The sequence below is a fragment of the Pectinophora gossypiella genome, chromosome 2, assembly GCF_024362695.1.
Source record: "Pectinophora gossypiella chromosome 2, ilPecGoss1.1, whole genome shotgun sequence".
NCBI classification, from domain to species: domain Eukaryota; kingdom Metazoa; phylum Arthropoda; class Insecta; order Lepidoptera; family Gelechiidae; genus Pectinophora; species Pectinophora gossypiella.
In genome coordinates, this window is record NC_065405.1 from 1,430,624 (window position 1) to 1,442,717 (window position 12,094).

Genomic DNA, 12,094 nt, shown 5'->3' on the forward strand with positions numbered 1-12,094 from the left:
TCTTTATAATTCAAAATTTCCACATTCAAATACAAACATAATTTATTATTACGTAAGAGGAACCTTTGCTACACCATAAAAATATCTTCTATCTTTTAAATAATCGTCTAATTTATAGAAAATAACTAAGTACTATTTTTAAACTTTTTCTCTCTGTGAACTTCTCACAATTTGTTGTAAAAATGTGTACAAAACCTGATTGGGAGAAGTTGAGGCTTCTCTCTGAGGAAGGGTATTTGTCCGTCTTTCTTGGACTCCATGATGGCCTGCGCCTCCGCGTAGCTGTCGAGCCGCGTGCCGAGCTCGTGCCGCAGGCGCCGGATGGTGTAGCTCTCGGTGCCGTACTGGTTGATGCGGTCGCGGCGCTCGTCGTCGATCTCCTCGTCCATTATGTCCGTGAAGCGTCGGCGCTCGTGGATGATCGGCGTCTACGGATAAAACAGATTTCATTGTTTTTTTTTAATTTTCATTGAGTTTCGAATCTCGGTGGGGACAAATCACAATAATTACTTTGTGACCCCTAGTTTGGTTAGCACATGGCAGGCTAATCACTTGATTGTCCAGAAGTATGTATGTATGATCCGTGCTTCGGAAGGCACGTGAAGCCGTTGGTCCCGGTTACTGCTTACTGATGTAAGTAAACTCACCCTGGGATCGTACACGTCCTTGACGGAGATGTTGTACGCGGGCGAGCGGTGGCAGGCCACCTTCATGTACTCGCGCAGCCGCACCGGGAAGTTGGTGTCGCGGAGTTGCAGCAGGTATGTGTCCGGGCCGTTCTGGTAACTGTAAGCATGGGGTATGTCAGAAGACTGATGGAACTGGTCATCGAGTAATCAGCAAATCATCTAGACGTCATCCTATTCAAACACAATCTACAGGCAGTAAGAAGCATTTTGAACATAATAATGAATTAATTTGGTCTGTTTCACCATCTGCTGACGCTTTGATGTGGTCTTTTAAATCCTCCTGGTCAGTTTGATTAGGGTTTTAGATGAGTGGCGTCAAATACTTACTGGCTCTCAGACTTGGCGGATACCTCCCAGTCTGGGTGCTCCCACTGCTTGAACTTGAGGTCCCACGGGCCTGCTTTGCGCTCGTGTGAACTGCGGTCCGGAGTGCCTGCAACACAACGTTCATTTTGACTGTCGATCTTGTATTGGAAAGCAGAGTTGCCAGAAATCGAAAGATGCGTAAGATTCAGAGGATCAGGAGTCTACAGCTGTGTCTACTGGAGCGACATTGGGACTTATGGACTATCTGGGTTGCTTGCTTAGTAACAAAGCTGAATTCATTAGGATCAGCAAATCTGCAGCCGGTCTTTATTTGTTGGGTAGTAATTTGCAATTGCTGACAATCCGACATCTGCTCCGATTTCGCTTCTAGCAATAATTTAAAAAAATGATAGAAGCAGAGGAAAGTGCGATGCAGTGCAGGTACAGCAGATGTAATTCAACCTTAAGCATGGTTCTAAATCTGGAGCATATCCTATGTGTACTTAATCGGTATTACGTTCAAAAAGTTACCTTCAGGTGTGTAGACTTCTCCGGGCGGGTAGACCATCTTGGAGGGGTGCTCGAAGGCGCCGCTGAGCGGGCGGCGGCGGAACCAGTTGCGGCATTGAGCATTACTTGTCCAATCCCTGCAATATTGCATTACATTTTGTTCATAAAACAAGTTGTGTAGGTCAGTGATTCCCAAAGTGGGAAAAGTTCCTCAGAAAAGTCATCAGGGTTCCGCGAAATTTCATTCATTGCATTAAAAATTGTTTACCTTTCAAATATTTCTAAAAGTACCTATGTTTCTTTACGTAAATTGCAGTGTCTTTGATTTGTAATCATTTGATATAGGGTTCCATAAAATAAAGAGTAATGGTGGGCGTTTCGTTACCTTAAAAGTTTGAAAATCCACATTGCTCCAAAAATCTTCTTTCAAAAAGTTTTATACATTTATCACACAGGTTACAGCTGTGTTGACATGTTGGTATCGATTCAGACATGATTTACAGTAGTAACAGTAGGTATCTAATATTACATTCATACTTGAGATAGATTACATTACAAAAGAAGCTGACATGTATCTCTAACTCACCTGTACAAGTTGTAATAGTTCCTCAACCGATCTGTAGTGATCAGATATTCATCCTGATAGATTTTATCAGCCAGATTCAACCAGGGATGGGACAGAGCCGAGGACACATCCATACGCTCATGCCAGTTGAAGATCAACAATTTGGAGATAAAGTCTCTACATTCAGTGCTCAATCGTGACCACCATTCTTCATCATGCCACTCCCATTTGCCTTCACGGATTTTGGTTAAGGTCTCTCTGTCGTTCAGGCCGCGGAAGGGCGAGTGCCCTGAGAGTAGGATGTAGGTGATGATGCCGACGCTCCACATGTCTGCGCCGAAGGAGACGCCTTCCCCGGAGGCGACCTCAGGGGCGACGAACTCTGGCATGCCGTAGTCGAGGGCAGCGTGCTTGTTGAACTGGATGCGGCGGGAGAGGCCGAAGTCGCAGATCTTTAGCTCGTCGCTGCCTGCGTGTGCTAGGAGGAGCTCACCGATCTGTAAAATAAATAAAAGGACATTCAAATTGTTAGTGTCATTATAAGACTATACTTTTATTTGCAGCTGTCGATCATCTTATTCTGCTTTACAGGTCTTTATGCTTTTATGGCTTTTTAGATGGCTTACTAATATCAGGTTGAGTAAATAAAATTCTGCTAACTTATCGTATAGATCCAAAATGCCGGTAAGTGTCTGATAGCCTATTAAGAACTTATCTGACAGGTAGTAGTACTGTATCCAGCAGAAATACTTCAGTTTATCAGTAGGTAAGTGAACATTTGCAGCTAGCACAGCTGTAAAATGCTACATACATACATACACTCACACCTATATCTCACCGGGGTAAGCACAAAAGACTATGCAATTCCATTTGCTTTGATCCTGACAAACTTCTCTTGCTTCCTCCATATTCATCAATCGTTTCATATACGCACGCCGGTTCAGAATAGATCGTACTAAACCTTTTCTAAAGTATAAAATTCTAAATAAATCCTAATAACTCACGGTCAGTCCAAGATGCGCGACGCTGTTGTCATGCATGTACTTGAGTCCTCGCAGCAGCTGGCGGATGTACCCGGCTATCTCCCTCTCACTGTACCCCTGACTCCTCAACAGGCGATCCCTGACCAACTCTCCACCTGAAGCCAGCTCCGTCACCAGCGCCACAGTGTGCTCGTGCTCGTATGCGTCGTGGAGACGGATTAAGTGACGGTCGTTGAGCATGTTCATGATGTCTAACTCGTTCTTCATGAAGGGTTTGAGAGCTGAGTGGCCGTGCATGATTTTCGCGGCGTAGTTGCGGCCTGTCAAGTGAAATTGTAAGTAAGTTAGTTTATTTCCTCCATAAAATACATGCTATTTTAGAACCCTAGTTATAGGGGCTCTATTTTTAGACTCCTTGTATTAAAGGTGTTTATAGTTGCGTTTCCAAACCTGCAGTCGGAACCCAGCAGACGAAATTAAAACTATACGTTACGCAAATAAAAGATCGATTCTCGTCTTTTTAGAAGTCCGTAAATCATGGCATTTTTTCAGAAAGTGCTTTAAAAGTTTATTGTTGCAATTGACATAATTATTGTGAAATAGATCTAAACCTGATATTATATTTGAAAATGGATTATAACCAAAGGAGACTGAATCTCCGGATTGGTTCTTGAAAACGGAGTAGCAAAAACAACATAATTATTTGATTTGTGCATCAAACGATTTCTAGGGTATTTAAACTCAACAACTTGCAAGTTAGCTAGGCTCTTACCAGTGAGCCTCTCAGCGGCGTGGTAGACGACGCCCTGCACGCCGCGGCCCAGCTCGTCGCCGAGGTCGTAGAAGTCTCCAAACGGCTTCGTGCTGGCTTTCACGCGGGGCGGATGCTCACGGATCCTGAGACAAAGAACATTTTGAAATAATTTTGCTTTATTATGGAATACTTACATTGGAATTCATGATTTATAAGGAAATAATTAAAATCCTTTTTCCGTAATTGACTCAGTTCAAGTCTTTCCAACTCCTATATCTTTAATCATAAGTTTAATCAACACTTCATTGTTGGATACAGTCCTTCCAATTCGAACTACCTGCTATGCTACTCCAAATACTGTTAGTAGAGTGAGCAATTCCCAAAATCGAAGTTTAGAAAATATCCTTTGGTTCGATGGTCATGGTGTTAGCCCCCACGGAAATGATCATACCTGTCAGAGTATTCATGCTCGCTCTCCTCGACATGTAGCATGGCTGACGAGCTGACTGCACCGGCTACGTTCCTCGCCGAGACGGAGTATAAACCCTCGTCCTTGAGGATTGTATCGTTGATGATCAGAATCGTCGTGTCTGGCTCCACGAACTGGATCTGTTAGAAATATGCAGAGCGTATTGTTATGTTGTGTATTGTTGTTTGTGTTGTTGTTGTTTGCGTGTGTTTAAGTGTAAATTAAAACAGGATAACAAGGGGTAGGTAGAGAGGTGTATAGTATATACAATACACCCACTCCTCGCCAAGTAATGTTCAAGTCTCATATAATAGGGGGCGAGCATAAATGAAAATAATAATTGTTGTAGTTACTCATACAAACTTCCGGCTTACCCTAGCACTGACGTTAACCTCGGAACTAGCTTACTTTGAGAGGAAAAAGTAAGACTTCACACACAGTCAGAGTCAGTGAGTGTATCAGAGGATGCCAAGGGCAAGTCCAATTAGCTCAATTAGCTTAGCTCAAAATGTTATTTCGGAAACGTGTGAAGAGTGCTAGGCATTGACGTTAAGGTGATTCGTTTTCCATACAAAAGTTGGAAATATCTTACTTTGAGAGGAAAAAGTTGTAAAACTTCACACCAGACAATACATCGGGTGCCAAGAATAAGTCTCAAACCTCAGCTCAAGGTGTTGTTTCGGGAACAGGTAAAAAGACTGAAGTGGAGGAAATTACCTTGATCCTAGCACTAGGCGTGAGCGGTTTCCAGTCTTTGTACCACTTGATGTCCGGGTATGGTACTCCAGTGACGCGTGCCTCCATCCGTGCGGTGTGACGTTGTAGCACGACCGTCTCCTCAGGGCGGCGGATGAAGGCGGGGTACTCAGCTACTTCCAGTCTCACGCGCTGGCGAGCTTGCCCGTGCTCGTTGGTGGCGACGGCTTCGTACCAACCCGCGTCGCGGTCCATCATCCTGGGTAGAGTTAGGATTTTTAGAAACACGGTGCCAAAAATTTAGAAATCATGGGTTGATGACAAACTTTATAAAAAATCAAAAACCACGCATCAGCTTATGCTTTTGTTTGACGTGATTTATTATATTGTTGACGCAAATGGCATTAGACGGCCGGAAGCAGCTTATGATGCAAGTGTAATAATAATGTTTTTGAAAATGAGTAAAAGTACCATTGTAATAAGTTAATAATATGCATACATGGCGCGTCCCTTTCTATTATTATTCATCAAATAATACTAACTTGTTAATGAACAGTGTTGCTTGACCATTTCTGGTATAGCTCCAGTCGTAGCGGCCTCCAATCTCTATAGGCTCATCGTTGAAGAAGTACGTCATCTTCGGCTTGGGGTATCCGTACACGAACCAGAACAGGTTCACATTGTGTCCCTTCACGCCATACTGGGAGTCGTACTCTTGGCGGAGGAACTTCGGCGCTTGGGCGTATCCATCGTGAGGCGGGCGTTCAATGTCAAAGTCTTTAGGGAAATATGGGGATGTTTCTGGTCGGAAGTCGATGCCGGGTTCGAGGTAAGGGATGAACTTAGGAGGATCTGGTTCCAGTTTGGAGCGGTGCGTGATTGCGAAGGGCGAGGGGTCGCTGACGCCGTATTTGTTTTCGACGCGGATGCGGAACTTGTAGTCGCGGAAAGGCTCGAGGTTGCGGATGTCGCAGACGCACGAGCGTAGCCCCGTGCGCGCTGTGAACCAGTCACCGTCGGGGACCTCGCACATTTCCACCTGGGGAAATCGAGATATTAGTATTGCTATCAATAAGGACCAGAGACGCTGATAACTTGGCTAGAACGTAGGTACGGAATCTCCATCTGGTTTACGTTTATTGACATTGGATGGAGTTTTGCAAAAGGATCCACCATTCCTAGAAGTTTTTTTCAACTTGAGATGTGCATGAATCGACTAATCACTGTGCAGGAGAGAACGACAGAGCGTCTTCTCTCGCGAGTTGTGATCGGTTGATTCTGTACATATCTTCTGCAATCTTTTGTCAGGGAAAGGCTGCTTGAAGTTGAAGTTTTTCTCACCTGATAAGTAACAGGGAATCTTGGTCCGTGTGGGATGGAAGGCTTCCACGAGAGCGTGAGGTGTCGATCAGCCATACGCGAGATGATGGGTCTGTCAGCCAGAGGCATGGGGATGCCAGTCTTCTTCATTTTGTCGAAGTCGGAGTACTGATCGCCGATCGGACGCTTCTGTACTTGAGGTTCAAGGGCTGGAAGAGAAAATAAAGTTGATGTTGAGTATTGCGGACTGTGAAGTGCATGAATTCTCTCTAAATTGATATTCGTAATTGCCACGGGGTTTTAAACTGTTCATGACTACGAGTATTTAGAAGATAGGATTGAATGAGACTAATCATATCGTTACCCTTAGAAGGAACTAATATTATTGTAACCCTTATTATTGGAATATTACATATTTGCATCGGCTATTACAGATTGTAATAAGTTGCAGTTGTATTAGGCGGTTAAGACGTTAGACAAAAATATGTAAAAATTGACGGTTCAAAGAGTAACGAACTGAATAAAGATGTTTTTGAGTTTGTATTTTGAGTTCAGTTATCGTTTCCTTCGGTGCTTTCAAGAAGCGTGACATTTGGCTCAATAAAACAAAAAAATAATCATAAATATAAAAAGGAAAACGTCGCGGCGGTAGTTTGAATACCAGCCTGCTGATTGTTATTTTGCGCAGAAGATTTGAAGTGGTATCAGATTAGTAAAAACGTACTATCGTAAGTGAGCTGCGCGGTGCAGGAGTCCTCTCCGTGCGGGTTGTAGATTCGGCAGCGGTAGGAGCCGACGTCGGTGGGGTCCACTTGGCTGATGGTCAGCCGCAGCAAGCCCGTGGTCTCCTTATCCATGCGAATGCGCTCGCATGGGAACAGGCGCTCGTCGTTGCGGTACCTGGAGTGTTCGAATAACATAAGCTCACAATTATTTCCCAATTGGGGTAGTCAGAAGTACATCCATGGCAAGATGAGCTAAGTACCCTCACCTCACCGGGCTTTGTGTTAGACCAACGTGACAGATAGTGAGATATATCGCTCTATATAATGGTCTGGTTTGGTTTTGGAATGACGGATAAAAATCTTGCTTGCTCCTTTTGTAAAATCGATTAGGCTGATGTTTTAAGGTTGCGAAAGAGTGTTTCATTTAAAAAGAACAATAAGTTTGAGAACAGCAACGAATTACGATAACGTCAAGTAACTTGAGTTCAGTCTATTCAACGAAATGATGTTGTCAGATCAGATCTGCCAACGAAAAAAAGAAGTTAAACCACTCCATCGCAATATGAACTAAGTACCCTCACCTCACCGGGCTTTGTGTTAGACCAACGTGACAGATAGTGAGATATATCGCTCTATATAATGGTCTGGTTTGGTTTTGGAATGACGGATAAAAATCGTGTGCGTCAAGCTAGCGGCCTCAAAAAAAAAATGGGCACGAAAAAATAATTTGACCATACCAAAAAATAGTACTCTTATTGAAAAAAATAGTACCTGATGTAAAAAAATTAGTACCATCACGGTTCTGGATTTATAGCCATGTTTTATTGCACTTGCTAGCTTGACGGTGAGCGAAATTTGGCGAGAGTTAACGACAAGGTCTTTCGCTTTAATTTAAACGCCAAAAAATAGTACCGAAATAGTACTCACCCCCTGCAAAATACCGAAAGTAGTACTTCAACGGTTCCAAAGTTATAAAGGCAGTTCTTTGATCCCGCTAGCTTGACGTTTTGAAAATACCTATTATCTGGGGAACGCTTGCATACTTCAGTATGTAACTAATGTCAATAAACTCGTATGAAATAGTACTCCCTACCATCATAATTTTGATCCGATTCTCTTTGTAGAAATGTTAAAAAATCATCATAACCTATGCCATACATTTGTTGTTGATACAGTCACGTAGACAATTACATAACCTCACAATTTATTCGTAAGTATTGCCATTTTGGAGGTCTACCCTACCATTTCTTTGCACTTCAGTGCTGCTATTACAAAAAATTCCTATTGCATACACCCATATGCACTAATTTTAATAGAAAATGGCTGCATGGGTCTAGTTCTTATCGAAAACAATCTGTGATTTTAATACATCATAATACATTTTTAATCTGCTGTTTTATTTTATAATTTATACCTTCATGTTGAATTTGTTACGGATCGAAGTGTTTGTTAATAAACAATTTGCAGTATTTGTAGAATAACTCAAAGAGTTTCAACAATGATATTACTTTCATCTAACAACCCTGGCACTTCACCAATTTTTACCCAAAAATGGGGAAAAATACTGAATTCTGACAACATTCTTGACCATGTGTAATAATTTTGTTCGCGACTGTACTTGTCTTGATAAATGTATGACATAGGTTATAATGACTTTTTGACATATTTCTACAAAGAGAATCAGGTCCAAATTATGATGGTAGGGAGTACTATTTCATACGAGTTTATTGACATTAGTTACATACTGAAGTATGCAAGCGTTCCCCAGATAATAGGTATTTTCAAAACGTCAAGCTAGCGGGATCAAAGAACTGCCTTTATAACTTTGGAACCGTTGAAGTACTACTTTCGGTATTTTGCAGGGGGTGAGTACTATTTCGGTACTATTTTTTGGCGTTTAAATCAAAGCGAAAGACCTTGTCGTTAACTCTCGCCAAATTTCGCTCACCGTCAAGCTAGCAAGTGCAATAAAACATGGCTATAAATCCAGAACCGTGATGGTACTAATTTTTTTACAACAGGTACTATTTTTTTCAATAAGAGTACTATTTTTTGGTATGGTCAAATTATTTTTTCGTGCCCATTTTTTTTTGAGGCCGCTAGCTTGACGCACACTAAAAATCTTGCTTGCTCCTTTTGTAAAATCGATTAGGCTGATGTTTTAAGGTTGCGAAAGAGTGTTTCATTTAAAAAGAACAATAAGTTTGAGAACAGCAACGAATTACGATAACGTCAAGTAACTTGAGTTCAGTCTATTCAACGAAATGATGTTGTCAGATCAGATCTGCCAACGAAAAAAAGAAGTTAAACCACTTGCTAGACTCTCGTACTCATTTCTGTTAAACTTGGTAAACAGTTTCTTTAGAATCTATCTAAAAGCTTAACTAAAACACCTCTCTAGCTGAACCGTTTGTCTGTCTTGTTAGGCTGATTGTTTTATACCCTTTTCTGTGTACAATAAACTGTTAAATAAATAAACAAATATACGTGAACCCACCATTCTACATCAGGTTCGGGCGTGCCGGTGGCGCAGGCGGTGAACTTGGCGCTCATGCCGCGAAGTACTTCGATGTCACCGATCTTCTTCAGGAACTCTGGTGGCTCCATCTTCTGTCTCTTACCGCTGAGGGGAGAATGAATAGAGAAGGGATTGATTAATGGCGCTGTACTTCTTCTATCGCGTGGGTTGTAAGATGGATTATCCTCATCACCCCTGGTGTCACGGTTATTAAGCCGCCAAAGGCTCCTGACATGGCTCATGTAACGACTACGGAGCTCTTTATTCCTCGGTGGGTTTTATCAAACATATCTCGCTAACCAGTAAAAAGGGAAAAAAATATTTTTCTTAAGTGATCTCAATAAAAAAATGAAGTCTTCTGGCTTCTAATCGCGCTTAATGCTGTATTACCTTTGAAATGCCTTTTGCTTAACATCTACTTGGTTCAATTATTTGAAGCAGAAGTTTCTAAACTGTCACCACTTAACTACATGGTCACTAAACCATCACACTCATACCTGTCAAGCACTCTCAACTTGCATTGCTAAATATTTCTTAAAATACTCACATTTTATCAACGACTTCGAGAGCAGCTTCGCACGAGGCCTCACCCTCTCTATTCTTAGCGACACACTTGTACGTGCCCGCGTCTTCTGGCTTCAGATTCCGAACGTAGAGGCAGCAGGCATCTCCATCACGCTTGATGTTGTACTTCTCCGAATGTCTCAGGGGTTCGCCGTTCTTGTACCAGGTTATATCCGGTGTGGGCACGCCGTGGACGCGCGCTGGGAAGTTCGCGTCGAATGTTGGCAGCTGAGGGGAAAGGAGGTTGTATGTACAGCAATAAATCTTAAACTGTTAGTCCTTGCCTTGTATTTTATAGAAGTACTCCAAGCATGGGATTTTACAGAAATAAACACGACATCGCCAGATTTTACTGTTGGTTTTTGCAGAATCGGTGAATAACTCATTCTAGTCTTTCCAAGAGTATAATGTTGTTACGAAAGTGGGGTCCTTGGATTGCGTCAATCTGTCAGTTCTGTCGAACTATATAAATGCTATTGTGACATACCTGTTGAAGATCTGAGAACTTCTGCGTGAAGACGGGCGCAGAGTAGACCTTACGCACGTTGATCTTGCCTTCAGTGGAGTCCTCGCCCAGCGGGTTGACCAGCTTCACGGAGTAGACGCCCGCATCCGGCAGGTCCACTGGATTGATTTCTAGGCCCACCTGGTTAAATAAGGATAATTTTTAGCGTCCAAAATCGTTAAATATTTATCCTTCGAGTATATTTATTCTTACACGAAAATTTTACGTGTATGATGATGTCAATAGTGTGAAAATTAAAAAAATACAGTTCCTCTATTAATAGACATAAATATGTATTTTTCTTTGTTGATGTACTTGTGCTCATAACGTTATAGGACATATTCAGGAGTATTATAGCGAGTAAAATAAATGCGCCACCTATTGGTGCTAATCGCGCGCCAAATAAGCGTACTGTCCGCCCGCCCACTCGCTACCGCTCGCCATAGTTTTTTTCCTTAATTTGTTTATTCACTGATAAGTATACTTACTTTACAATATCGTTTATTTTTTAGTTTTAGAGTAGAATAATAATAAATAACTAAACAGTGCAAAGTGTTTTATTTGAAGGACGGCTATAGTGTATATTTCAGTTATTTTCGAAGTTGGGACACTTCATTGTAGCCACCCCATGGTACTCAGTGAACCGCGGGTTAGGTTGACTGTAGAACGTGGAACACTGCGTACCCTACAAGAGTATGTTTCATCACTTGATGATAAACTATTGATTACACTCTCACTCTGTCACATCAAAAACGAGCGAATGCGATTTAATTTCTCTAATAACAACCTTGGCATAGTTGACATAGTTAGTAGTTGCAAATAATCAGAAACTTTTTAGAAATTAATCTATCTATCTATAAGTACTCAATTCCTATATAATATAAGCTAACGACGAGGTAGTTATAGGTACATCCATCACAGATAAACTAAGTACACACATCTCACAGAGCTTTCTGTTAGACCAACGTGAACCGTATCGGTCTATAGTGGTCGAGTTAACTGCGTTAGTGAAAACTGCACTTAAGATACAATAACTAAATTGTATTTATGTCTAAGAAGAAGAACTAACTCACCCTTTTGCCATCGCAAGTAAGCAGGATCCTCTCGCTAGGCTTGAGCGGCTGCCCATCTTTGGTCCACTCGACCTCTGGAACTGGGTTACCGACGAACGGAGCGGACACGGAGAGAGGTTGGCCTTCCTCAGCCGTGAGGTCGCGCAGACCGTGGATGAATTGTGGTCGCTCTTGGGGGACCGAGTCGTCTGCGCGGCCTGGATGGGGGAAAATTGTTTATGTGTTTATTGCCTTCTTCTAGTGTAGGTTGTGAGGTGGAGTACCAACCTCATCACCCCTGGTGTCAGGGTTACTAAAGGCCCCTGACATGGCTCATGTAACGACTACTTATTCACATCAGTAAGTAGCAACCGGGACCAAGGGCTTACCGTGCCTCCCGAAGCACGGATCATCTTACTTTCGGACAATCTGGTGATC

At 42.3% G+C, this 12,094-nt stretch overlaps 1 protein-coding gene across 5 annotated transcripts in view; it reads right to left on the reverse strand.

Moving 5' to 3' along the window:
- Positions 1 to 12,094, reverse strand: part of LOC126373495 (obscurin) — a 141,030-nt gene that overhangs the window by 4,408 nt on the left and 124,528 nt on the right. For all 5 annotated transcript variants that reach the window (XM_050019656.1, XM_050019650.1, XM_050019652.1 and 2 more), the window contains 16 exons: positions 11,678 to 11,874; positions 10,587 to 10,745; positions 10,083 to 10,327; positions 9,515 to 9,640; positions 7,017 to 7,192; positions 6,314 to 6,501; positions 5,515 to 6,011; positions 4,994 to 5,231; positions 4,259 to 4,416; positions 3,826 to 3,950; positions 3,075 to 3,373; positions 2,092 to 2,567; positions 1,527 to 1,642; positions 1,017 to 1,122; positions 648 to 786; positions 196 to 428 (listed from right to left, as the gene is read on the reverse strand). In XM_050019656.1, coding sequence (XP_049875613.1) covers positions 196 to 428; positions 648 to 786; positions 1,017 to 1,122; positions 1,527 to 1,642; positions 2,092 to 2,567; positions 3,075 to 3,373; positions 3,826 to 3,950; positions 4,259 to 4,416; positions 4,994 to 5,231; positions 5,515 to 6,011; positions 6,314 to 6,501; positions 7,017 to 7,192; positions 9,515 to 9,640; positions 10,083 to 10,327; positions 10,587 to 10,745; positions 11,678 to 11,874 — 3,478 coding nt within the window. The remainder of the gene's footprint in view (positions 1 to 195; positions 429 to 647; positions 787 to 1,016; positions 1,123 to 1,526; positions 1,643 to 2,091; positions 2,568 to 3,074; positions 3,374 to 3,825; positions 3,951 to 4,258; positions 4,417 to 4,993; positions 5,232 to 5,514; positions 6,012 to 6,313; positions 6,502 to 7,016; positions 7,193 to 9,514; positions 9,641 to 10,082; positions 10,328 to 10,586; positions 10,746 to 11,677; positions 11,875 to 12,094) is intronic.